This window comes from Carassius auratus, chromosome 46 (assembly GCF_003368295.1).
Source record: "Carassius auratus strain Wakin chromosome 46, ASM336829v1, whole genome shotgun sequence".
NCBI classification, from domain to species: domain Eukaryota; kingdom Metazoa; phylum Chordata; class Actinopteri; order Cypriniformes; family Cyprinidae; genus Carassius; species Carassius auratus.
In genome coordinates, this window is record NC_039288.1 from 15,173,021 (window position 1) to 15,199,048 (window position 26,028).

The 26,028-nt window shown below is 38.8% G+C and overlaps 2 protein-coding genes across 2 annotated transcripts in view; both read right to left on the minus strand.

Annotated features, from left to right (window-relative positions):
* The window catches only part of LOC113064327 (breakpoint cluster region protein-like), a 60,056-nt gene extending 38,865 nt beyond the window's left edge, over nt 1–21,191 (minus strand). Inside the window, exon 1 of the mRNA XM_026235061.1 lies at nt 18,921–21,191. Within this exon, the coding sequence (XP_026090846.1) occupies nt 18,921–20,409 (1,489 nt within the window). The 5' untranslated portion in view covers nt 20,410–21,191. The remainder of the gene's footprint in view (nt 1–18,920) is intronic.
* An 801-nt stretch (nt 21,192–21,992) lies between these two features.
* Nucleotides 21,993–26,028, minus strand: part of LOC113064328 (sarcoplasmic/endoplasmic reticulum calcium ATPase 2) — a 32,471-nt gene continuing 28,435 nt past the window's right edge. Inside the window, exons 19-20 of the mRNA XM_026235063.1 lie at nt 25,028–25,145; nt 21,993–24,898 (exon numbers count right to left, since the gene is read on the minus strand). Of these exons, the coding sequence (XP_026090848.1) occupies nt 24,629–24,898; nt 25,028–25,145 (388 nt within the window). The 3' untranslated portion in view covers nt 21,993–24,628. The remainder of the gene's footprint in view (nt 24,899–25,027; nt 25,146–26,028) is intronic.

The following is a 26,028-nucleotide window of genomic DNA, read 5'->3' on the forward strand; positions in this document are numbered from 1 at the left end:
GCTAACACAAATGCTATACAATAGCATCATTTCCAGAGAATTATCCCCAACAGCACTGGTCACCCTCCACAAAGATCTCATTAAGGGTACTGAGAGCAAAAAGGTGGAAGGACAAGCACAATACACACAATGGTATCTCTACTAAATACCATAGACAGATGGTTTTGACGCACATACAGTAGAGTGTAGGCACTGATGATGGATGTGTTACTAAGCCATCATGCTGTCAGTACTTCACTCAACCAATATCACTCCAGGTTGGCATGTAGTTTTCCTTCTCTGGCTGAAGAAAGGACTTCAGGAGAAATGTCCATAAAAGGACTGAAAACAACTTGAACGACTGATGCACTGAATTCAAGCAGAGCGGCAAAACTACTGATCTGTTCAGGTTTTCAAGTGCAGGTCAGTTTAATCTGTAAATAGGCTACTGCAATTTAGTTTTTGCTTACTTGGTTAAGATGGCCCTGAATTTCAGCGCGGGTATTGTACATTACTCTGCACATTCTTGCGAGTTTTGCGTTTATAATGCAAGAAATTCTTGCAAACATTTTTATACCACAGCATGTAGGTTGAATTCCAACAGATTATCAGAGCAGTTCAATCATTTTAAAACTTTCTGTGAGATGCAATTTCACAAACAGTATGAGTGATTCAGCAGTACTGTACAGGATCCTCTCTCTCCCTCAAAATGCACAAATGTCCTCATAAAATAATCATGTCATAAAACTTTATACAATGTTATCATAAGACTTACAAAGAAAGGTTGTGGGTTCGAATCCCAGTGAACACATGTTAGGAGAAAATTGTTAGCCTGAATGCAATGCAAGTCACTTTGGATAAAAGCATCTGCTAAATGCATTAATTTAATTTATTATAAAGTGAAGCCAGGACATTGCTCAAAAAAATTATTTGCTTTCCACAGAACAGACAAAAGTCATACTGACACCAGTTTACATGATGGAGCTATTTAAAGAAATAAATAAAGTGCAATCTGAAGAGGCAATGTATGAGGGCCTACTGTAAACTGCAAAGTATTGATCATGCTTTTCACAGTTTCAGCTGCCCCATTACATTTGCATGAGTTTCTGGGTATGTCTGAATAAGGACGGCCTTGAGCGGTGGCCGCTTGCTTATGTACAACTTGTAAGCTCAGTGTGTGTGTGTCTGTGTGTAAGATGGACGTACAACCCTAACCAACACCCATCAATGATTAATGAACAGCCTATCCATCAGACACCAAAAACCCACCCTGATACATGAGCCTAAAGCCATACCGTATACATCCATCTATTTAAGACACAACAGAGACAACTAATGGGCCGCTCGGCAAGCCCTAATGAGACAGCAGGGCTTTGGCTTGTGCTACTGAGCTATCAATCAGCATCATAATATTCCAAAACAAATCGATATACCTTTAGCCATGCTCTAACAAAATATCTATTGCAAACAGCATCTGAGTAAAGTTTACAGAGCTTTCGATGAAGACAAAGGTAATATGTTCCATTGTACAATGTCAGTGCTATTAACGCTATAACATCCATAAACATTAACACAAAATAACATAATAATGATACATAACATAATAGTGATTATGTGGCAGAAGTTGTTAAAATATAACAAAAAAATATGAACTGAGCCAACAGTTAAACTGAATTGTGCTTGGTTGGCGAATAAGAACAGTTTCGCTCAACTGTTTTTTGCACTGGCTCCTGAGAGTTTGGAATTATTCAGTGCATAGCTAAATCAAATCATTTCAGTTGTCTTCTTTTCTTGTACAATACAGTCATAAACTGGATGTGCCAGAGTATGCAAGTTTAAAATATCGCTCTCACAGAGGCTTTTCTAAATATCTGCTCTCAAAAAGTTGACAAAACAAAAAAAAGTCAAAAGGAACTCATTAAAAAGCAATGATTTGCTAATGTAGCTTAACAAAAGTTCTAGAGGGATTTAGGGTGTTCATGTGACCTCATGCTCTCTTCAGTTGACCAATCAAATGTGACGGAGTGGTGTGGCCATAGTGGGTTTCTGAAACACAGGGTACCCAGTCATGCCAGAATTAATTGTAAGTGTGTGTGTGTGTGTGTGTGGAAGGAAGGAATATCACAATCTTTAATCACTGACCCAACGAAAAATGAGCATTAAAAAAAAAGAGAAGGAAGAGAGTGTGGGAACCCAACACGTGTTCACACTCCATTTCTCCTCCTCTCCCAAAACAAGTTCAGTCTTCCTTGTCTACATCTTTACATTCCCACCAATGCCCTCCCATCTTCGTCCCCCTGGGCTCCGGCTGTCTGCAGAGGCTTCCAGACTCCAGACACAAGGCTGCCCATTAAAACAAGACAACTCACAACCTTATTTTGCCCTGCCCCTTAACTACCAGGTATGAAGAGGGCGGTGGTCTGAGTGTCAGGGATCACAGAGTTTATCTAAACAAGCAGTTTGGGACAGCAAGTCACCATTTGTTGCATTGATTCAAATGACAGAAACTCTTAGTTCAAGCTTCAATATCTCACTGTTGACCTATTTTCATTCTCTCTCTTCTGTTCCCCTCCACCCAAAGCACTAACTCTTTCACGCCTCTTAAAACAACACAATCCATCAACATGTTCCCAGCTAAACCTGGTCTCCTCATCAGCGTCTCCTCCTCTATGTCTCAACACCTTCTAATGAGAGACGATCTAGAGACGACAGGACAAGGAGAAATGTGTATGTGTGTTTTAAGAGCATTAAATCGGAGATGAAAGAATCAGATTTTGTAAAAAGCTTCCTATCCCAGTTATATATGCAAAGAACACAAGTAAATTATTAGGTTAATTTCCATCAAAAAATGTAAATGGATTAACAACATGGCAATTTTTTTTTTACCTATTTATTAAAGTATTTAAAAATGCATTCAAAATTTAAAGCATTTCTGAATAAAAAAATAATTTAGATTTTTTTTGGGGGGTAATTTGGGACAGAATGAAGTCGTGAGAAGGCCATGTGAGAGAGTATGTTGTACAGCTGCTGTGATTGGTCAACTCCTAGAACAGTTTATCAAGGTGAGAAGAGAGCTGTCAAATGGCATCAACACACTAACACACAAACTCTCATTTTCACGTACTACACACACCTTCTCATGTGCAATAAAGCACACCTATAAACACACACTACACTATAGGTGCAACACAAACACTCACGCACTCACACCACCAACAGGTTTATAATTGAATTATTTAATAACCATCATAAATCCTGAGTGTTCTGACAGGCTGTATGTAGCTCCTGCTTTCCTTAGGGCACCGTGCCACTCCTGAAGCTTATTACTTCTCCCATCCCTGGGAGAGACAGAGAGAGAGAGAGAGAGAGAGAGAGAGACAGGAAAGGCTCCAGCAGTCGACCCCTGCAGAGCGTGTGTCTCTGTATCTCCAGTCCTCGGCATCCCCGTCTATCTTTGTCTTTCCCTCTTAATAGCTCACAGCAATGATGTTTTAGACATTATTGACCCATGCACAAACACACACACACACACAAACAGCCTTTCAAAACTTTGGGGTTGGTAAGAAAAAACATGCATTTATTTGATTAAAAAAAAAACAGTAAAACAGTAATATTGTGAAATATTATTACAATTTTTAACTGGTGTTTTCTAGTTTAATATATTAATGTAATTTATTCCTGTGGTGGTATTTCTTTTCATTACCAATTTTCAGAGCATTTATTTTAAATAAAAATATTTTGTAACATTAAGAATATCTTTACTGTCAAATTTGAACAACTGAATGAGTCCTTGCTGTTACATTAATATCTTTAAAAAAAGAAAAATCTTACTGACCCCAAACGTTTGAGAATTAGTGCACATACAGCATACACTATATGGCCACAGGTATGGACCAAAATGTGAACAGGCCTAAACAATTAACTTCCCATCTAGCATCAACACAGCACTGTAAAAGCATGACCTGGGAAAATCCTGTCTGATAGATAAGTGCAGTTGTCACATTTGTCACACCCTCTTTAACTTCTGAAATCCCGAGTACAAAATTTTGTCATTTACGGCTCATACAGCAGCAAAAGGCTTGAACAGAAGTCTACATGCATCAAAAAATCAGTTAATGGGCTATCGACAGTTAAGGCGTCTGGCTATGGATATAAAAACCTGCATGTCAATATAAATTAAATGAGCTACACAAAAAGCAAGGACTGCATTTTGACATTAGCACTAACTTAATAATGAAACTTTTAAATCCAACCTTGAAAATAAATATAATTCCTGAAATGATAATGGTGGTTAAATGTTCCAAGCACAAATTACAGTACTTGGATATCTGAGCTTGTAATATAACTGCAGCGTTAAACACACAGAAAAGGGCATAAGCCTTGACTTCAGATATCTTAAAAAGTTCCTTGAGAGTTATTTTCATAAGCCATCTTAAACTCTTATCCCTTTAAAAAGACTGGAAGGGCTATTTAAAACTTGCTGAGCTCATGGAAAGCATAACATGTCGGAAGGTATCTAGTCCCAACTGAGAATGTGTTTTCTTTGTGATATTAATCCAGTGTCTGATTCAAGTTACATGTGTCTGTGTGAGACTTCTGAAGTGCACGGCTGATATGATTCCTCACCAAACTGCAACGCAGACTAAATTATGACTTGGCTCCCAGAAAAAAAAAAAGATCAGTTAAAAGCACACAAATCCAGTACTGATCAATATCTACAAACATTCAGTAATGTACTAATCAAGGCAATTTATCACAAACACAATGATTTGGTTAGCGGTTTTTGCCCATTAAAGTCCTGGTGGAGAGGAACACAATGTTTGACAGTGGCATGAAGCCTCATGTCAGGGCAGTGGACATTTTTTTAATCAAGAACTTACTCTAAAAAAGGCCAAAGTAAATATGAAAACTAATATACTACCGTTCAAAAGTTTGGAGATACTATTTTTTGAAAGCAATCTCTTATGCTCCCCAACTCTGCATTTATTTGATCCAAAGTGCAGCAAATACTGCAATATTGTGAAATATTATTACAATGTTTTCTGTATTTCAGTATCCATTACTCCATTTTCGAACTTTGGACAACAACAAAAAAAAAAACAGCATTGCATGTACTCTTAAAACATAATCACAGAATGCTCTGGCCAACAATTCATCCACGTTTATGAATAGATATATTTCATTCAATACCAAAAAGTATAAATTAAAGTAATTCAATCCAAAAAAAAAAAAAGATTGTAATAATGTTGCTAGGTACTTGTGTCTTTCCCATAAGTTATTTCCCACGTTGAGCATTTCACAATCACTTATGAGATACCATTTCAGTTAGTATGCTGCCTTAAAAGGCAGATGTAGTATTGTAGACAGCAAAGCAGCAGATTAGGTTTTACTGTAGAGCCACAATGCAACATTCTAACATTTAACACAGTTACCACAATCACGTCAAAATGGTGTCTGATGACCCAAAATTAGCACCAATAATTAGAGCTCTCTTGGGTCAGTAATCTGCCTTATAATTAGGAAGTTTAAATAGCTCTGGGTGGCCACATTGGCACACGGTAAGTGGTGGAGTGTGTGTCGTAGTGTGTATGATATAGGGGGCCACGTCCTGGTAATTGCTCCAATCTGGAGCCAAAGCTTACATATAAAACCGAAGATTTGTGATGCTGGTTTTTTGGGTAGAATGGAGAAACAAATGTAAAATAAGTCTCTCATTCGGCATTGTGCTTGGGAACAATACAAATATCACATAAAACATTATACTGTCTGCTATAACCCATAATTTAACCATATACCTATAAAATGAGTCATCTAGATTTCTTTTTCTAGTTTATTTTTGGTCTTTTTGCCTTTAAGTGATTGGGAATGGGAGAAAAGAGTGGAATGGGATCAGGAAATTATGCTAGATTCAACATGTGATGGCTACATGAGTACAATATGCTAACTAATCATAGCTCCATTACTGAAATAAAGAAGCTGAATAAAAATGCTGCCATAAAGGACTCAATTAACAATGCACAATTTCAGTGGAATATTTCTATTTAGTGTGGGTAAGATAAAGCCTTTCCCATTCTTTGAATTTACAAAGAGAATACCGGTACCATTGCTATACAGAAACCATACACCCACCCATACACACACACACACACACACACAGAAGGTCACAGTAAAAAGCTGTGTGGTCTGACTGACAGTCTACCAGCAGGATGGAACAGCCCTGAAGAGAAAATGTTACTGAGTGTCAAAAGGGAGGAAACTGAAACACAGATGAAGAAGTGAAGGTTCAAAGCCGGGCCAAAGCTATCTGAGAGAACACCACACAGCCGCTAGGTCTCAACTGGGGGGCGTCTAGAAAAAAAAAAAGAAGTCTTTCCAACCCCAATACACTTTCTTTGAACAAATCCAACTGGTTTTCTTTTTAGTAACAAGTTGTTAGCCATTTAATGGAAAATGCCAGGTGAAATAAAAGAAGCAAGCAAGACTAATACTTTTCGACTAAGATCCCAAAAAGACCTGGAGAGATTATTTATGGTTTGAAGTCAGAGACAATAACCATACGCAACAACACCAGGGAACAAGCCCTTTCCCCCGACCCAATATCAGCTGATTATATTTTGACGGTACTGGCTGCTTTTCAAGGTTTTCTGAATTTAAGCCACATCAAATTGTATTTGATTATGTTTATTGTACTCTCAGCTGAAGCCATTTTACCTCGGAGCATAATTCAATTCACTCGGTGTAATCACGTTACTTTACTCGGTGAAGGTTTTTGTGTTGTCCTTACGGTTCATCATATTAGAATGATGCGTTTAGCAAGCTGGTTGGTTCCTAGATGGCTGTGGGAGACATTTTCAGTGGGTTGAGCTTCCAGGATACGATGACATCAAACATCATCTCTTGTTCTGTGTCTACACGCAAGGTCACCTTGAGCGCTGTTCCCCTCCTCCATTTCACCCTCCCTCCCTCGCTCACTCACTCCTTCTCTTTTCCCATATCAGCAAGAATATTTCACGCCTCGCTAAGGGAGATCTTTCCTATTAGACCACACAACTGCAGCCAGTGGAGAATGCACAGTATTTGAGCAGAGGTGTGTGGGTATCGGGTACTTTGTATTGAAGAAGGAAGCAGAGTCAAAACTGATGACACTGACTAAAGCTGAACTGAGGACACAAAAACTTAACCAGACATCACAGAGCATTTATGATGCATTAAATGAACAACTGTCTGCATTCAAAAAAAGGGGATGAAATAAGGTACATTGCAAAAGCGGTATGGTTGTGCACACTGGGTGTGTAATACACTGTTTCCCGCTATTGTGATTCCAGTGTAAAAACATTTATGCTACCGTCACCTAAAAAGCATTAAAGTTGAGCCCTGAATATGTGTGTACAGACAATAAGTGATACAATATCTACACTTTTTGTTTTAAAAAATAATAAAGAAATATATTTTTTTAAATATATTTAAAATATGTTCTTTATATTAATATATTTGATAAAAATATATAATAATTATTAACCTTCATTTGCTTTGGCTTCAACAACAATTTGGAATATAAAATCAAGCTAAATCTTTTTCACACACTTTACCAATCAGCCTTTATACATAAAATTATAAAGCTGCCTTTATATTTTTGGAAGAAGAGCATCATATTTGGGGGTCCTTGCTATCAAAAAGTTTAAAAACATGAAAACTCCCTCACAGCAGTAATTGGTGGGGCAGGAAGAGAGTCACAGCGTCAATAACAGTGACCAGCACATGCCTGGCCCCTCGGGAGAAGACGCTATGAAGCAGGATAGCAGAGTGTGAATGAAGGAAAACAAAAGTGAAGATAAACTTTGCCATTTGGGCCAGAGCGTGTTTGTTCAGAAGGACACTGTGGAGTGGGCAGTGCTGTCGTGAGGCTTATTTCGTGACCAATTTTCTATGGAACTTAACGGAGTAACAGCTGCAGTGTCTGGTTATGGCCTTAATGCAGTTAAAAAACATGGATGTCCCTATAGAGCTAAATCCAGTGAATGTGGTTTACAGAAAATGATTGATAATGAAGTTGAATACTGCAATGGTTGCGGATGAGGCAACGGAATGACATTTTAAAGAAGAGTGGCTTAATTAAGTGATGGAAATAGCGGCACAGAACAGTAATAAAACAAAATGGCAACAAAACCTTCTGTTATTATAGAGAATTGAACTGGTCTGTGTTACTATATATATATATATGTGCATCATTGAATTATATTCAGGGTCAAATCATAAATAGCACATTATGTCAGCCGAATAGAGAAAAGTTCTGCTCAGCAAGAAAAAAAAATTAAAGGGAACACTCACTGACACTTTATGGTCGATAACCATGAAAAATTCTATATCCAATGTACATAATGTATACATAAAAACAAATAAAAAAATAGAAGATGAAAAACTGAAAAAAAAAAAAATTTGAAAAGAAAAAGAGTGAAGTAGGGTCAAAACTCAGCTTGAGTTTTATTGGATATCTAAACCGCACTGGATCCAAAACACATTTCTCTTAGAGACTGCAGGGGGAGAGACCAGAAGCTGGCCAAACCTTGATCCACTACCGCCTTGAGAACAAGAGCAGAGGCACAGACACACACAGATGGAGGATAAACCACAGCTTCCGCCAACTCAATACAAGTCGGAGTTTAAGACATCCTGTACACAAATGCCTCTTTTTTTCCCTGAATATTCGGTTCACTTCTGTCAACTGCTTGTGTTCCTCAGCTGTGTTCTTGGCTGATTTGTATTCTGGCTGATGAGGAGAGGGAGACGTCGCAGCTCAGAGTTGTAGCCAGCTGCACCATGGCGCTCCGCCTGTCCTCTGAGCCTTAAATCAGAACCGGCCCGCCTGTCTTCAGAAGGAGGGTGGAGGCAGAGAGGAATGAGCAGCCAGCCACTGCTAGATACCAGTGCAGCTGGCCACTAGACATCGGTCTCGCTCATTAATCTGATAATGTGTTATTATTATAACCAAAATTCCCCTCCGACCCTGCAGCAGTTTATTCGGAAAACTCTCCCTAATGAGCCTCACTAATATAAATCCTACTACAAAGAGCCAGAGGGGATTAGACAAGAAAAAGAGATAAGAAAATGAAGAGAAAAGAGAGAAGCAGGAAATAAAAAAAATGGGACAAGAATGCCTATGGGGTAGAAACAACTAAAGTACAGTTGAAACAACATGAAACAGCATTTGTAACATTTAATTTTCATAATATAAAGTGAAAAAGTATCTGCAGAAATAATTCACATTTATGCATTTGGCAGACACTTTTATCCAAAGTGACTTACAGTGCATTCAGGCGATCCATTTTTTTTTTCCAGTATGTGTGTTTCCTGGGAATTGAACCCACGACCTATTTGCTCTGCTAATACAATGCTCTGCCACTGAGCCACAGGAACAAATAATATACTATGTCACTTGGTTTTATATATTGGTATTTGATTGGATAGTGGAAAGTAGGTAATTAATTCATTAATATTTAATTACCAATATTTAATTAATTAAAACTTTTTACCTAACTGCAAACTTAGTGATGTCACAACCTAATCAACATTACAGAAACAAAATATAATTTCACATGTAGAGAAAGTTATTGCATTGTGATGAAAACATTTTTCTATACAACATGATCAATCCTACCAGGGACACACAAAGTATAATTATTACATTTAATTCTGTTAATTTAGAAAGTAAATAGTGTCCATCAGATTATTTTTGTTGATAAAACCTATATTAAGTTTCTGGTCAATAACTGTAATAACATTCTGCCCACACTGCAGTATATGGCTAATATTTAAACTATATATTTTTATTTGTGTGAAAAAAAAAAAAAAAAAAATTATATATATATATATATATATATATATATATATATATATATATATATATAATAAAACACCTAAATAAAATCCAGTTTTTAATGCTCATTTAAAAAGGGTATTAAAACACCAGAACATTATAATCCAAAGTATTGAAAGCAGCTATTCATTTTGAGATCTTAAAGATTAAATTGAACACTATTTTTTAAAATAGTTAGTGTTTTAAATATTAACTTTAAGTGAGCGTCATATAATGGCAAAGTTAAAATAAAAATAGACGTAAATGAGCCTGCACAATTAAACATCCAATATTAGCCGATATATCCAATACAGACTGCTTTAATATTAGATATTAATAACAGATAATGGCCAGTACCTATGCATATTTGTTCATTTTTTTGTCTCACATGCATTTACCTTTGGTCTTTATAAAATTAAATGCACATATGTATATTACTATAAACGACATGCTGTGTAAGAGAGAATAATCCTGTTATTGCAACCACTGTACAGTGTTCTCTCATCATTGCAGTCAGAGAGAATGAGAGCAGATACAAATACATTCCCTAGTGTCCTGCCAAACCCAGTTCAGCCTTTCTCTCCTCTGAACACACGGCCCGTTCCAGTTTACCACTTACGCCAATTCACCATTCAAATATACTGATAACTACAGCTAATTACTTCCAACATTAACTGAAAAAGATTTCACTATCACTGTCTATATTTAGTAGATTTTAGTCATGGTACAGCTGAATTGGAGTTGTCACTGGCTGCAGTATTCAGAGACTTCAAAGTCATAATGTCATGTAGACCCAGCTAAATATCAAAGATCATTTGCATAAATCATTGGCAAAAAAATGCGTAGTCTAACTCTCACACTTTACTCTGACATTACATGAGTATTAACTCTTTCCTCCAAAAGCCACTTTTAGCCCGATTATAGTACTACAGTCATAACACGCCTTGTCACATCCCTGACCCTAATCCTTTACAGTTGTGCGGTGATGGGAACCAGACTTGTTTTTGACATAAGCCTCAATGGGCCAGTGTTTTGACATGATACACAATCCATTTCTTGCCTAGAGTAGACCACACTGTCATTAGTTTCTTTTTTTGTCTCTCAAATAGTCTGACAGTTGAGTTTGACAGCTGGGGAATGGAAGATAGTATTGTGAACCCTAAAGAAAATAGAAAATCTCGATCCTGAGCATGGAAGGAGGGTGCATGTGGCTGGCGAGGGTGACAGATCCTATTACAGTCAGACAGGCTAATAGAACATTGTCCAGTAGTGCCTCTTAAACAAAGAGTTCAAATTAAGCGTGGCAGAGCACATGCATGAATCAGTGTTTTTATTGTTTACTATAACTTCAATTACAATTTGTTCATTGGAATAAAACTGAAATAAAAACTATAAATATTACAAGAAAAACAAACTAAACATGCATTTTGAAATGACTAACTGAACTAAATGAAGCATACTGAAATAAGTACTAAAATTACTAACTGAAAATGACAAGAACATAAAAGCTTACTAAAAATGTAATTAAAAATGTGAAAATATAAATTTATATATATATTACTCTAAAAACAAAACTATTTCAAAATAAACCTATAATAGTACAAAAAAAAAAACCTTCGTACAAATGAAATGTGTACAATACAGAAAACCTGTCTTATTTTTGCATGGATTGCTTTGTAAGAGCATTTTTTTGTGGGTTCCCCCTCTGCTCTTTAAAATAATTCAGTTATGAGGGGACCCCCAGTGTCCTTTGGGTCCAACACTTTGATCTTTTCTGGGTTTTCCCCTTGTTTGGTCGAAAACCCAGAGGCACATTACAAAGGTTCAAGTGTAATAATTGGCTGCAAGAAGTCTAGATTCAAAGCAGCTGTCCAGACTGCATGAGGGAGCAGTTCTGGCTGAAATAAACAAATGCTTCATTAAACCACAAGAAAGAACAATCTGGAATGTCTTAGTTTTATCAGCACAGGGGTGATCAAGGTTGATTTATGTCATGCCACACAATGCAACTTCAGGAAGGCCAAAAACAAAAAGTACTGACAAACTGTGCAAACAAGCCCAATTCCACAAATTTGAAAGAACCATTGCTTGTTTTTGTGAGGTCCAATTGGAGTCCTTTGAAAGCGATGAGGGATTCAACATTATGAAAAAAAAACTCTCTTGTGACTTCAACAGGATTTGAGATTATGTGCCGTATTTGTATGACAACATGAATTTGTGTTTTAATCAGAAGTGTGACAGAAGTCACCTCCTATGCAAATCTGAATAGTCCTCTCTTGTCTGACTCATACATCTTTAATGTCAACTGTAATCACTACAATAGTCCTGCTGTCAGAAAAAGCCAGCAAACAGAACAGCCATATTTTACATAAGCAGCAAATCTGTGCAGGGTGGGCCTCTGTAATGCCAGTTTTTGCCAGATTTTTTTTTCTCCATGTGCTGTCCACCGGAATGGCTGCATCTGTGCGGCGATAAAAACTCCTGTGTTCGAGCGCTTGGCACATGTGGCCCCACCGACACGCGCTCAATCCCCACACACAAGCTTGTGCATGCTCTGGAAAGGGTGACGAAGCCGTGGTCTGGGTGGAGTGCGGCAGGGTTATAGGGTGATGTTGTGTAGCTCTTCCACAGTGGGTGGGGTCACGGTCAACTCTGCATTCTCCGGCCTGTACAAAGCTCATGACAGCCAGAGCAATGCCCTGTACCAGGAAACACTCTGTAGGGGTTTGGCCATCTGTGCCTGGCCTAGTGCATCAACTTGGCCAACTGCCGTACACCTCGCATTCATCTTCTGTTATGCCCTGATCTACAGCTACAACTCCAGCCATACATCAACAGCTTGAGTGGGCATAATGCCATATTAAATTTATGCTCATAATATGCTTAATGAAACTACAAGTGAAGCATCACAACTCCAAATTATGCAAAAATTCTGAGAGCTTTACAGTCAGCAAATCCAACTGCCACCTAAAGTGTAAAGTCTTAGATCAGACACTTATCAGTCATAAGATAACATTTAAGCAGCTTATCTAACTTCAACTAAAGTCTGGAATACACTATATGAACCTAAAACAGACCAGGCATCATAGACTTGCCATACACTGTAGATGGTTACAAAGTTTAAAAAGTATGTGCGACAGCCCAAAATCTGCAGACTGGCTCTTACTTTCGACAAGTAGTGTCGACTCGCCCAGATTCAAAAAGCAAATTGGGGCAGAAATCTTTACAAAAGTCATGTAATGTATTCATTTCTAGCTTTAACTTAATTCAAACTCCTGGATGTAAAATTAAATGTCCATTTTACTTAGATACAAAATAATTCTCTATGCAAACTGGAAATTACACACGGTATTGTTGAAACTGGTACCTTGTTGTCTTTTAAAATATTCATTATAATAAAATGCTACAAACAGAAGTCATTTGATTTAAGATAAACTGAACACAATGTATGTTTTCACTAAAAAATAATTAATTTGTACTTGCATAGATTACACTGTAGCTTAAGTACCATAAAAAGGAACTAACTAACAGAAATGACAGTTTAACAGTTTAAACAGTTTAGCGGTCATTTAAACTGTTGTTAACAACTCCAATCATGGGCTGATTAAAGTGTGTCTCTTCTTCTTCTCCTTTTATTCCTCTCCAGGACTGAAGGAAGCCAGAAAAGAGCTGTGAAAAATGTGCCTTACTGTTATTTGGCAGAAAGTCCTCAGACAACAAGCTCTCACTCTCTCTTTCCAAACACACTGGGTGGCAGAGCCTTGTTGCATTGGTGTTAATCAGAGTTTTCCTGCACATGTCCATATGATATTCTCACAACACATATTGGTGTTATTTTCCCACATATATCCCCCACTAATACTTTATTTTTTTCTGCTAGTCTTGCATTTCAGTTTCTATTTATAAAACACAACAAATAGCTATCTTTAGAGTGGAAATGTTTTCTGTAATACTGTGTATTCACAAAATCTGGCAAAGATTACAAAATAAACCAGCGGAGACACATGGATTAGCCAAATATTCTGGGTGTCCCTAAACACAAAACAACAAACTTTTTTCAGAGGGACAACCAGAGTCATCGTTTCCACATACCCAGTGTGCATTCTGTTCTTGGTCTTCACTTGACACCAGAAAGCACACTTCTGTAGATCTGGAGAGTCTGTCTAAAAATAAGCATCTGGACGGTCTGACCTCACCGTGGTGCTGCTGTACAATGCAAGCATTCAGCTGAATGCACACCTCTTCATTCCAGTCCACACCTTCTTTCTTGATCTCACCCTTGTAAAGACACGAATATGTGACAAGGGTAACACTTTTCATGGAACCTCATGACAAATCTGACATAATATGGGAAAATATTTTCTAAGGGGAAGCAGAAGGGCAGAACAGGCTCCTTTTAGTAAATCAAAACCATACAGCCCATGAATGCAGCAAATTCAATCCTTAGCATCACATTATTTATATGATGTCTAGTCTAACCTGACTAGGCCTAGTTTATCAGTTTATCTACTCACAATACATTTTAATTTAATTTTTATTAGCATATCCTCCCACATAACACCATTTGAAAGGCTGAGTACTCATATTCATGCAGTGGAAAAAAACAATTTTCAACAATTTTTCCCCTGTGCACTACAAGAATTTCCACACAACCATCAATCCTTTTCCAACTACCTCAAACGCCAGCGTCATTGTAAACGTCATTTTTGACTTATGCAAACATATTGACCACAAAGCACAGCAAATGCCTGGTCTTTTTAATTAATGACTGATGTTTTCCTGGGTATTTGTCAGAGAACTTTCTGTTTTCTGTCATCCCCTGCCTCTTGTTTTCTCTGTGACTCACTCACTCTTCACCCCAAAGGACACTGCTTCTGATCTGTAAACCACAGAAAGACATTTCTTCTTGAATGGCCACTTCAAATCACCAGAGGACCATCGGGAAACAATTACAATTCTTGTTTACAAGGGGGACATTGCCTGTAAGAACAGTCCCCTGAGGAGAACGAGGAAACAAGAGATGCAGAAACCTCAGCAGACGGGCCTGATTCTGTGTGCTGAAATAATGCTTTTATTAAAATAATTCCAAATTGCCAATTTTAAAGAATGACAGGGTTTGTCTGGCATTTAGGAAAGGTGGTAAAGAGGTGAAGGGCATGCTAGTGTCTGAGAGAACAATCTACTTCAGTGAGGTTCTTTCATTGTAAAAGATTGAAGATTTAATAAATGCATGCACACATGCATGATTGGAACTGTTCACACCATTATGCAATTATAGCCTTTCCTATCAGTGTCTCAGCAGCCCCCACATCTCCACAGAGGCGAGAGACAGCATGCAGTTCAGCACACTACATCCTCCTGCCTCCCTCTTTTCTTACAGCACTAAGGTTTTGGGCCATTGGGTGGATTTTTGATTTTGAATTTGACTCGTCCAATTATTTTTCCCGCCCTTTTAATCAATGTTTGGAGCTGGAATTTCATCCCTTTCCTTGACAGTAGGGCCTTTCGCACAATTTAGTTCCAGAACTAAATGTACAGTACTAAAGTACTCGAACGATTTTGCACAAACTATTTCCCAGTACCATTTAAAGGGTTGCATTCGCACCGTCAGTGTGTAATAGGTAGTGGTGTAAGCAGGTCGACAGCGACGTAATTTGTGCGCGGTGTTCAACAACGTTAAAGGGGGGGTGAAATGCTCGTTTTCACTCAATATCCTGTTAATCTTGAGTACCTATAGAGTAGTACTGCATCCTTCATAATTCCAAAAAGTCTTTAGTTTTATTATATTCATAAGAGATAGATGGTCTGTACCGATTTTTCCCGGAAAAACACGACCGGCTGGAGGCGTGACGTGTGGGCGGAGCTAAAGAATCACGCGCGCCAGTAGGCTTTTGCGTTGAGAGCGTTTGGAAGCTGTGACACCGTGAGGACAAAACCAACCAAAACAAACCATGGCTAACAGTCAGATTCAGTGTATATTTATGATCCAGAATCAGATCCAGAGGCTGAAATTTAACAAGAGCAGCATCAGCAACGACTACAGCAGAACGTCTCTATGTGGTATGTACTGAAACTGTATATATTTGCTTAGCGGTTTTGGAAAATGAAAGTTCCACTTTGTCGTCTTTTTTTTTTTTTTTAAGCTGTACATGTGGAAAGTGCATTTTGATGACAACATCGCATGTTGTTTACTTGATGTGCTTACGCGCCGATAGCTAAGTTAACAACACAGAGATATTTGAAGCAGTTTTACTCACCGCCTGCGGTTCCAACACACGATCGTGACCCTTTTTCGTTGGGACTGCATTATCCTTAAGAAATAAACAATGTGCAAATCCGGCGTCAAACTGGACCTTGTTTGTAAAACAAGCATCTTCGAAATGCAGGGGAACAAACACAATCACTTGCACAACTCCATTGATGCTCTGTTAAAATTAACTCCATCCACTGGTCCCTTAATGCTGTTTCTCTTTTGGTAATCTGTACAGGGTTGTCTTGCCCTGGCAACCAAAAACACACTCCTTTTGTGACATTTCGTGACGCTCTCGCTCTGATCAGTGAAGTCTGTTGTGCTCTCAGTGCTCTGCTATACGGGAGCGCTCGCTCTTCCGGCAGACGTGCCCTCAGGACCCATATAAGGAAATTCCGCTCCATCTAACGTCACACAGAGCCATACTCGAAAAAAACTTTCAGAAACTTGTGACAAACCGGAAGTAGTATTTTTGGAACAGAAATACTCCTTCAAACGTACAACTTAATTTTTGAAACTTTGTCCATGTTTAGCATGGGAATCTAACTCTTTAACAGTGTAAAAAACTCAGTATGCATGAAATAGCATTCCACCCCCCCTTTAACAACTGGAGGATGGACGACGCTGTGATCGCAGTTGTATTTTTCTTGTGTCTTGTGGGTTTCACATTAATGGACATGGAATGTTGACGTATACGTAAAGCGACTGAAAGAACGTAAAGGAGGACTAAGAATCTCCAACGACAACTGGCAGTGCTACATTTGCTAAAGTGCCTGCACTTCAGCGTCCGTTTAGTTATCGCTGTTCACCATACTTGTGAAATAAGTTGACACAATGTTTACAGTATGTTTACACAGCGTTTTAAATCATGGTGGTTGGGGGCGTTTTTGAATGTCTACTTATGTCACGGATAGTACCAGTTGTGCTGGTTAGACCCTGCCCCGGATTTGGAGCAAATTTGGTTCTCAAAAAAGGTGGTCCGGTACTAAAATGAAAATGCCCAAAAGTGGGTAGTTCCACAATCCACAATTAGTTCTGGTGCTATGAAAAGGTTCCAGCGGTGCGAAAGGCCCTAGTGTCTTTCAAAAATAAAATGTTTCTAAGCAGCAAGTCAAACACACTAAAAATGCAGGCAGGATCTTATGAGAAAGCATCTCTTTCTTGGCAAGATGAGTTGCATACTGTTACGCTAATGTAACCTGCATGGCCTGCGAGGGCTTTCTTCATTAGATGAATGGCCGATCTGTTAATTTCATTCATCTGGTTTGATTTACTGTTTAAGAAAAACAAAAGTGCAAATCATCTAAAGCTAAAATGTAAATTTATTTGAACTGTTAAAGTAGGAAATCATCTGTCTTTTCATCAGGTTAAAGATCTACAGACTTTTACTACAATGCCACCTGGTTACATCAAGCTGTATTAACTATTAAAAATAAGCGAGGTGGGTTTCAGACGTATTCACATTGGTTTACAAGTCAGTATGAGGACAAAAGAACGTGGAGCTTACTGGACTGTGCTCAGCTTGTGTCTATCTATCTTCGTCTGCCCTCTGTTATCTCACTCTTGCACAAAGAGAATCTTCCTGGCATTTGAATGGACGGGCTGTGCCAACACCCTCCGGGTCTGTCTGCTTCTCACCAAAGTGCAATTCAGCTCATCAGCTCAAAGCCTTGGGAGCCAAAAGTGCCACATGACACCAGCCTCCCCTGTAGTCAGTCTGATAGCTGATGTCATTCTGCTTCTTGGCGAGAAACAAGTTAAAAGATACTGGATAAAACAAGTAAAATACTGCAGCTCCAAGTTTAGAATGCTTATAAAGACAGTCTGACTGTGGAAATAGCAGCCTGGTGAGTCACGCTCTTGGATATCGGTCTCTCTGGCTGAATCTTCCAGACACCTGCTTGTTAGGTTACAGAATTATACTGTACTTTTAGACAATAGTATGAGTTCCTACTTCTGCAGGACACAACAATAAGAACTGCCCACTAGCCTGAAGCCAGTGAAAGTTTTAGGCTAGTTTATCGATCATGTACATTCATTCTTATGCCTTCAAATATTTGGTTTTCTGAAATGTATTTTACATTGTTGAAACTTCTGCTGAATCTTTGTCCTCCACGTTATCCATTATCAAGCTTGCTAACATAGATGATGCAAAACATAGATGATGGAAAAATGACAAATGAAACACTAAATGGTTTGTATCACATGCCACTGTTTCCCAGCAATTTTTTTTTACGTTTTTATGTCAAACTGCACTACTATGGGGTTGGTACAGACTCCAGGTTTTGTAATAAAAAATAATAATAATAAAATCTTGACCTCATGGTCATAAATTTGCATGTCCAGTTAATTACTCTTCATATGAGACTCATCAGAACGGACTAACCAACCGAAGCAAGCAGCCGCCACGGTGTCTGACCAATACAGACAGAGCGTGAAATAAAAGTGGACAATAGCTTGGGATGGAAAGCACAGAAGCTTACAGAGGATGGATTTAATGGAAGAACAACGAAATATAAGAGGAGATAAAACAGAAAAGTTATCAAGCATGCAGAGTAGAAGAAAAACATAAAAAGCCCACTCATTTTCACTGTAAGAAAAATGTGTCTGGCCAAAAGCTTTGATTTGCAATTTATTCAGCCATGCTACACATTGCTCCCCGGTGTATCAGCTTGACAATGATGTCATCAGTGATGTCATGTCCCATATACAGTCTTACAGTAGCAACCAATTTTTCTTACCAAAGACCACTCATTTTTTCTGCTATATTTTTTAGGAACCACTTCACCTGTGATGTGCAAAATAAAACAACATGTAGAAGTCATAATCATGTCTTACCTAGATCTCCATGGTAACTGTTGTCATGGGAAGTCCGACTGGAGGCAATAGAGTCTCCATCATGGGGCCAGATTTGTCCTGTTTTCCTTACGCCCACAATGGTGGCCTCAGACACCACGACATGTTGCTGCCGGTGTCGTTTCTGTGTCTGCGGTGTAGGGGGACTGCTGCTGTCAAATGAATGCTGAGAATTCTGGGAGTTCTGAGAAGGTGAGCGACTCTTCTCTCGGAGTGGGCGGCGGTAGGCTGTCGTAGGGCTAGGCGACACGTGACTGGACTGTCCCGAGGAGAAGTCTTCCTCGCTGGATGTCAGGTTCTCATTGGAGCTGCAGTCTGGCGTGTATCCGCCTCCTCCACCTCCCACATCCTCCAAACTCCCAGGCGAGTATGACCTCCTGGGCCAGGTGAGAAGATGGTCGTCACTTCCTCCATGGTCTCTCATAGTGACCCTACCGTCACCACTTTCTCCTGACATCATCCCTCCGACGTAAACACTAGTGTATGGCTGGAAATCTGATGGCTGCCAAGGTGGCGGTGGTGGTTTGGCACCATTCGGTCTCGCAGTGCTGTATCGTGGACTGGGTTCGCCATCTTCATACTCTGCATCATATCCGCAGGTGCTTTCGGTAGAACGCCCCCTATAGACAGGCCTGGGGCGTAGATCACCTGCAACCGTGGCAAGGTTGCCTGGAAGTGAATGAAGTGACCTTTTGCGCTCCATCTGCATGGCTTGGTTCCCAAGAGAGCTAATTTTGTCCGAGACCTCACGGTCGTTGGCTTTTACCAGGGCCCTGTCATGTTGGAACTCAACATTGGTGTAGAATGGTTTCTCTTGGCCTGATTTTCCATCAGTGGCTGAGTGTGAGTTGGCCCGTTTGATTCTCTCAAAGTTTGAACGTAAGGCAGCCACCCCGAGCCCCATGCCCGGCTTGTCTTTGGGTGACGGATCCGAGGGCAACTCCTTGTCAGGGGGTGGATGGGGCCTACGAGGAGAAACTCCACCCCTCTGTGCTGATGGGGAGAGCCTCTCGGTCTCACTGACCGGCCCTGCTTGGTGCGCCTCCAATGATGACTGTAGTTCCAATCCATCACCGTGGGAAGCCGACTTCCTGGCCGGGGGTGGTCGTGGTTTCACTCTGGTCTCCCCCACAGGCTGATACCTGCAGCGCTCTGGCTGTCCATGCTCCTGTACATGGAGATGCTGAGAATCGGCCCCAGCAGCTTGCAGGTCCCCTTCGGTCATATGAGGTGGCTTCCTGAAACCCCATCTCTGCCGGTCGTAGCTCTTTCGCTCCTTGGCCAGAAGCGTCTGAAGGTAGATCATCCGGAAGCGCTCTTTGTTCACCTCCATTTCCAAGCGTCTTATGGACGTTTTACACCTCTCCAGTTCTTGTTCAATTCCCCCAACAGACCGAAGCTCCATCTTCGGAGGCTCGGACTCTGGAAACTGTGCTTTCCAGGCTTCGATGAAACCCACAGGCTCCACCATTGTGTTTGCTCAGGCTGAAAATATCAGATTGGTCAAAAACACACAGCCAAGTATATACAACTAATTGGAATTTAGCTCAAGGAAAAAGAAAATTTAGAAAATATGAAAAGTCGGCAGTGCCCGTTCATAATAAAGGATATTTCTTCAATAATACTTAATACAAACGTTTACAAAACACTTCGTTCATGATTTCCCTGGTATTGTCACTAGAAGTCTCAGTCTTTCTCTGCCAAAATTGTCGTCGTTGGGCTTGAGTTGTACAACGACTGAACAACCGTTATTGAGTATGTCGCGCGGAAACAATAACGGCACGCGCATTCTCATCTCGCGCACCATTCCGACGAGACTACTGGCAGAATATCACGCGCACAAATCTCGGTCCCCAGCACAATGACAGCATCTGTTCTCCAGAGCGCACGGGATGAAAAAAATACTCCTTAGAATGCTTTCCGAATTAAACTTTTCACCATAAACAAATCATACGGTCCGGTCGTGTTTGTGGCGAGGTATTCCAGTTGTCCTCCGTTCATGATGTGATATCTTTTTTATCACCATTATCCCCAAAGCCCATTGTGCTTACGTCTGTGTCTGGAAAAAAAAATAACTAAAAAAAAATCACTCTCCTCGATTGGTCGTTTAGTTCCTGTGGACGAAATTCTCTAAAGACGCTATCGATTATCCCATTTTGTCGCTGATAATTAGACTGTGCAGATTTTGCCAAGTCTGCTGTACGTAATGCCTCTGTATGAAAAGCACTAAAACGCTACTGCTGCTGCTGCTGCAGGAAGGGGTGGGATTAAGATACATGATTGACAGCTCACCCAGCATGGGTTCGATTTAAAGCGACAGGCTGCTTCGCCGCATAGGTCAGGGAACTTGTAGTAAGCGTGGCGTAGTTTAAATATAAAAAAAATGTGGTTACTTGTGTTAGGGGAAATGCAGTCTGTTTTTGTTGACATTGAGTCGCGTTTAAACGCTAATGCAGACTTTTTTACTGTGAGAGAAAGAACACACAATATTGTAGAACAAATAAATAATCTAACAATATGTGCAATAACCATTTGCAAAAATAAAACCTTCCGTTTCTTCACTTTTGTGTGTTGCTAAGTAAAGACAATGAACTCAAATGTACATTCATTTATGCTATTGTCAATTTAACAGATTTTGGTCACTGGTTACATAAAAGATGCAGCTGTGTTAATTTGTGAATTAAGATGATGTCATTGTAATTGGACCGTGTTTTAGCACCAAAATTGGACTCTGTCGCCTTCAAGTGTTCAATATTAGACATTACAACTGTAAAGACAGTTTAAGACATCTCTATGCTTAAATAAAATACCTTCAACAAACATGTTCTTATTGTTTTAATGGCAATTTAATTAATTAACTCATGGCTCCCATGTTGATTTTAGAGCCAAGAACAAGAAGCGCATACTGGCCGCATTCAATAACACTGATTCAGGTAATAGACTGAATAGTAAAAGAATATCCTACTTCTTGATCGGAGGTATATCTACATTTATTAAATGGCTTTTCCTAACAAATATACATACAGAGACACAAAGCATGAACGTCAGCATTGGTAAATTAACTAAAGAATTTATTTGTAAAATGATGTGTTGAATCATATACCATTAAGTAGCAATGTACACAGCAAGTTGCTATATAAATATAGATCAAATTATTTGGCTAATTACAACTGAAAGCATGCATTTTACTATATAATATATGTATATAAAACTATGACAGTTGACAAAAAAAAAATGCAGCAAACTCTCCTTGCGTCAGCATTAGGCAATGTAAACATTGTCATGAAGGGTAGAAGATGATGCTGATACTGCTTGCTTCCTTACACACATATTACTCTTATTTCTCGGTCATTTATTCATTATAATGTAGTTTTTTTTTTATTATGGAGTCCATTATTACATGTGATCTGGCAGTGCAATGGTGGCTATTTTCTCTGAACTGCACATTCAACATGCAAGTTCTGATATTCAGTCAAATGAAGCCACTCAAAACAGACATGCACAACACAGAAGCCTGAGGTTTCCCAACAAAAGCAGAGGCAGAAACAAAAACTGCCCCCAAAAAAGGTGTTTTTGAATGTTTTGGAATAAAATGCAAACGCTAAAGTGCACTATTAAATAAATATTTAGCATATCAGCAAGTATAACAATGGGGAAAATAATTGTGTGATCGTTTATACAAAAGTCAACATTTACTAGAAAAAGAAAAGACTGCAACATATTTCTAATGGCAAGAGTGTTTTCATTCGAGTCATTTATGCCAACATCCATGTTCAGTTCCTGAGCAAGTCAGAACACAGTGTACGGACCATTCTAATAAAAACTAATGGTGTATTCATTTCATTCGGAGACAAGATTGGGCAAAGAAAACAATCACACACGTAATTTACGAAGTCTTTACAATATATTATAGATTTCTTAAAAACAGCATATATTGCATTGGAATAGAACAGTGGAATGCATTCAAGCTAATATGGGCATGTGTTAATGCAGCTATAAACAGCCACAGTAGTCGTAGTGGGATTTTAGCAGATTTACATGTTAGCAGGGTTGGTCCATTGTCAGAAAACTTGAGGCTTTGGGATAGTCGTAAAAAAAAAAAAGGAGTGGAGAAATGTGTAGCGACAATGTCAGTAAGACTAACTTTAAGGGAATGTTTATGATTGTTAGAAAAAAAAAACAGTTCCACACCAAGCATAGTCAAGCACATGCATCCATTTTAGCAAGCAAAAATTAGTATGATGCAATGGACAACTAAATGATAGAAAGCTCGAAATAATTTTTTTTTTTTTTTTTACTTTTAACAGTTTGGGTTTGTGCTGCATGTGTACAAATATACAGGCCACTACCAGACTGGCTGGTGAGGACCAAACAGGAAGCCCCTCCCAGCTGTCAATCTTGTGATCATTTACGTGACTAAATCTCTTTACATTAAGTCCATTTGTTCAAGTATATTTGCTCCTAAGACTTGCCGTGCTGCATTACAGGAACAGACCAGCTTGTAAAATGAAGACACGCATTTGAATTCAAATGGTTCATGAGTGTATTTTCTTAAAGTAGAAAAAAAAAAGATAGCATGAAACATTTTGGTTTTGCAGTGTAAAATTCATGTTTTGAATGCAACACCTAAACCTTTGTTGGTAAAATGTTCTACTCCTTTGTCTCGGACCTTAACCCACCAAACATTTACAGCTTTTATCCACTCCCCCCCCCCCATCCCCAAAAACACCTAAATTAATGCAACTTCATTCAATTAAAAAAATACAGTGAAAAAGAAAGAACTTAAAACAGATTTGTTAGGGCCAAAGGTATCGGAGTTGTTTATCTGCTAAGTGGGGGGGGGGGGGGGGCAACCAGAGAGAGTCTAATCCGACAGTCCTGAGGTAGCTGTACTCTGCCTAGAGCAGAAAAACTGGCTTTACTAATCAAAAGTGTCAGGTAATAGTGGAACCACAATGTATACCCATACATATGGAAGTTATTACACATAGTAAAAGACACACAGGTACAAATCATAAGTGAAAAACCACACAAAATGCATGCAAAATACAGAACATGCAGCTTTCATCTAAGGATTTGACCGTGAAGCATTCAAACATTCAGTCCCACACTCTCTTCCTCATGCTGCTTTGAAACACCATGCTTGTCTATTGGCTCTGAGTGATGTTCAAACCGAAGACATAAAGGTAAACATTAGTTAACAGCTCTGTCTTGTTCTCTCTCTCTTTTTTTTCTACCCTACCCACTCTGCTCTCTGTTAGCAAATTGAACAAATGACAACAACTGAACAATTGCATCAAATAGTGTTAAATGTCTATACATAAGCACTTTTTCCATTTAGCCATTTGAACATGATTTGGGGCAAAATCTAATTGGATTCATAACTGATTCTAGTTTGAAATGAGACATGACACACATGATTAATTAAAATGCAATAACAAAAAGAAACCAACAGGAAGTCCAAAAAGATTATTAATGGCCACTAATACTTGAAGACTTCAGGTCTGTATGGTCTCCTCAATCCCCAACAGACAGTTAAAAAAAAAGGTTATATTTCTAGATCATGGTTATTTTTGTGTTATTCCGGTCCTTCTCGTACACAATTTCTGTAGCGGAGGCACACTTTAAACGCACAGCCATACAAACAGACACGCGTGCACACTAGCTTCACACATCTGTGCTCATTTAAGTCAAGACCAGAACATTTTGGCCAAGTTAGTGTCAGTGCTGTAGATCCACAGCACCAAGGGGAGTGAGAGAGCCACGAAGGGCCAGGAAATGCCCTCTGTGCAGGTGCTGAGAGAGCAGGCCATGCTCTTGGGACCGTCCAGGTCTTTGGGCTTGTCCAGGTAGTGTCTGGCCACAAACTTGAGCACTTCGTCCAGCAAGATGACTGGCAGGGAAAACTTCAACACCATAAGCCACTGGGTCACATTCAGTGGGGTGATCTGGAAGATCATCTGTAGAGAAAATGCAGTGTAAGGAATAAATGGAAAAGTTACTAAACTAAGATTCATTGCAAAACAATATGAATATATTTTTCAATACAACTGTAAAAAGATAAAAAATTGGAATTTAACTGAACTTACCGGCAGGGGTTCCACATAAAGGATAAGGAAGTGTAGGGACATTGAGAGGCAGATGGCCCCTAGCAGCCACACGTTCTCCCAGGGGGGCATGCGAAGCAGAGACTGGTTCTCAGAAACACTACAACAAGATTACATTGTGAAATTAAGAGACCGTTTGCATATTTTTATTATCCAACACTTATGCCATTCACATCTTGTATTAAAATCCATTTCAGCTCCTATACAAGACGAGACCACCAGAACCAATCTGACTTGCATCGCAGCCTGGAATTAAACCATACTATGCTGGTTTCATCTTGCCAGAGGAAAATTGATTCCCAGGGAACACATGATATGTAAAAATTGATAGCCTGAATGCACTGAAAGTCGCTTTGGATAAAAGCGTCTGCTAAATGCATACATTTAATTTAATTTACACTGTAAAGCTGCTTTGACAATCATTATTGTAAAGAGCTAAAAAAAGAAAAAAGAAAAGAAAAATTATATTCTTAAGTGGATATGGCTGAATACAAGTGCAAATTAAGTTTATTTATTTATTTATTTAATGTTTATTTGACAGGGACAAACACAGACTATTGCTTTAAAAGTAATGTGTGTCCTCTAAAAAACATGTTTTATTTGAATCTTTTATTGTAACAAATGTTTGTCAATTGTGATCAAATTAAACTTTTTTTTTTTTTTTTTACAAAACTGTCAAATATTATCCTTCATCCTTAAATTTTTTGATACATATGTATCTGATAACAGATTACTTACTAATTATAACATTTAAAAAAAGTGTTTTCTGTAAAGCTGCTTTAAAATAATTTGATAATTTGAAAAGCGCTATATAAATGAACAAAGTGTTTCATCAATATTGTTTATGGAAAAAAATAAGTAATTTATGCAGTCACAAAAAAAAAAAAAAAAAAAAAACTCCATTCAAAATCTGACCACATTGTTACAAAAGTTACTTCCATGTGTATACAGCTTTGTTTCACTCTTTGTGATCGGATAGATCT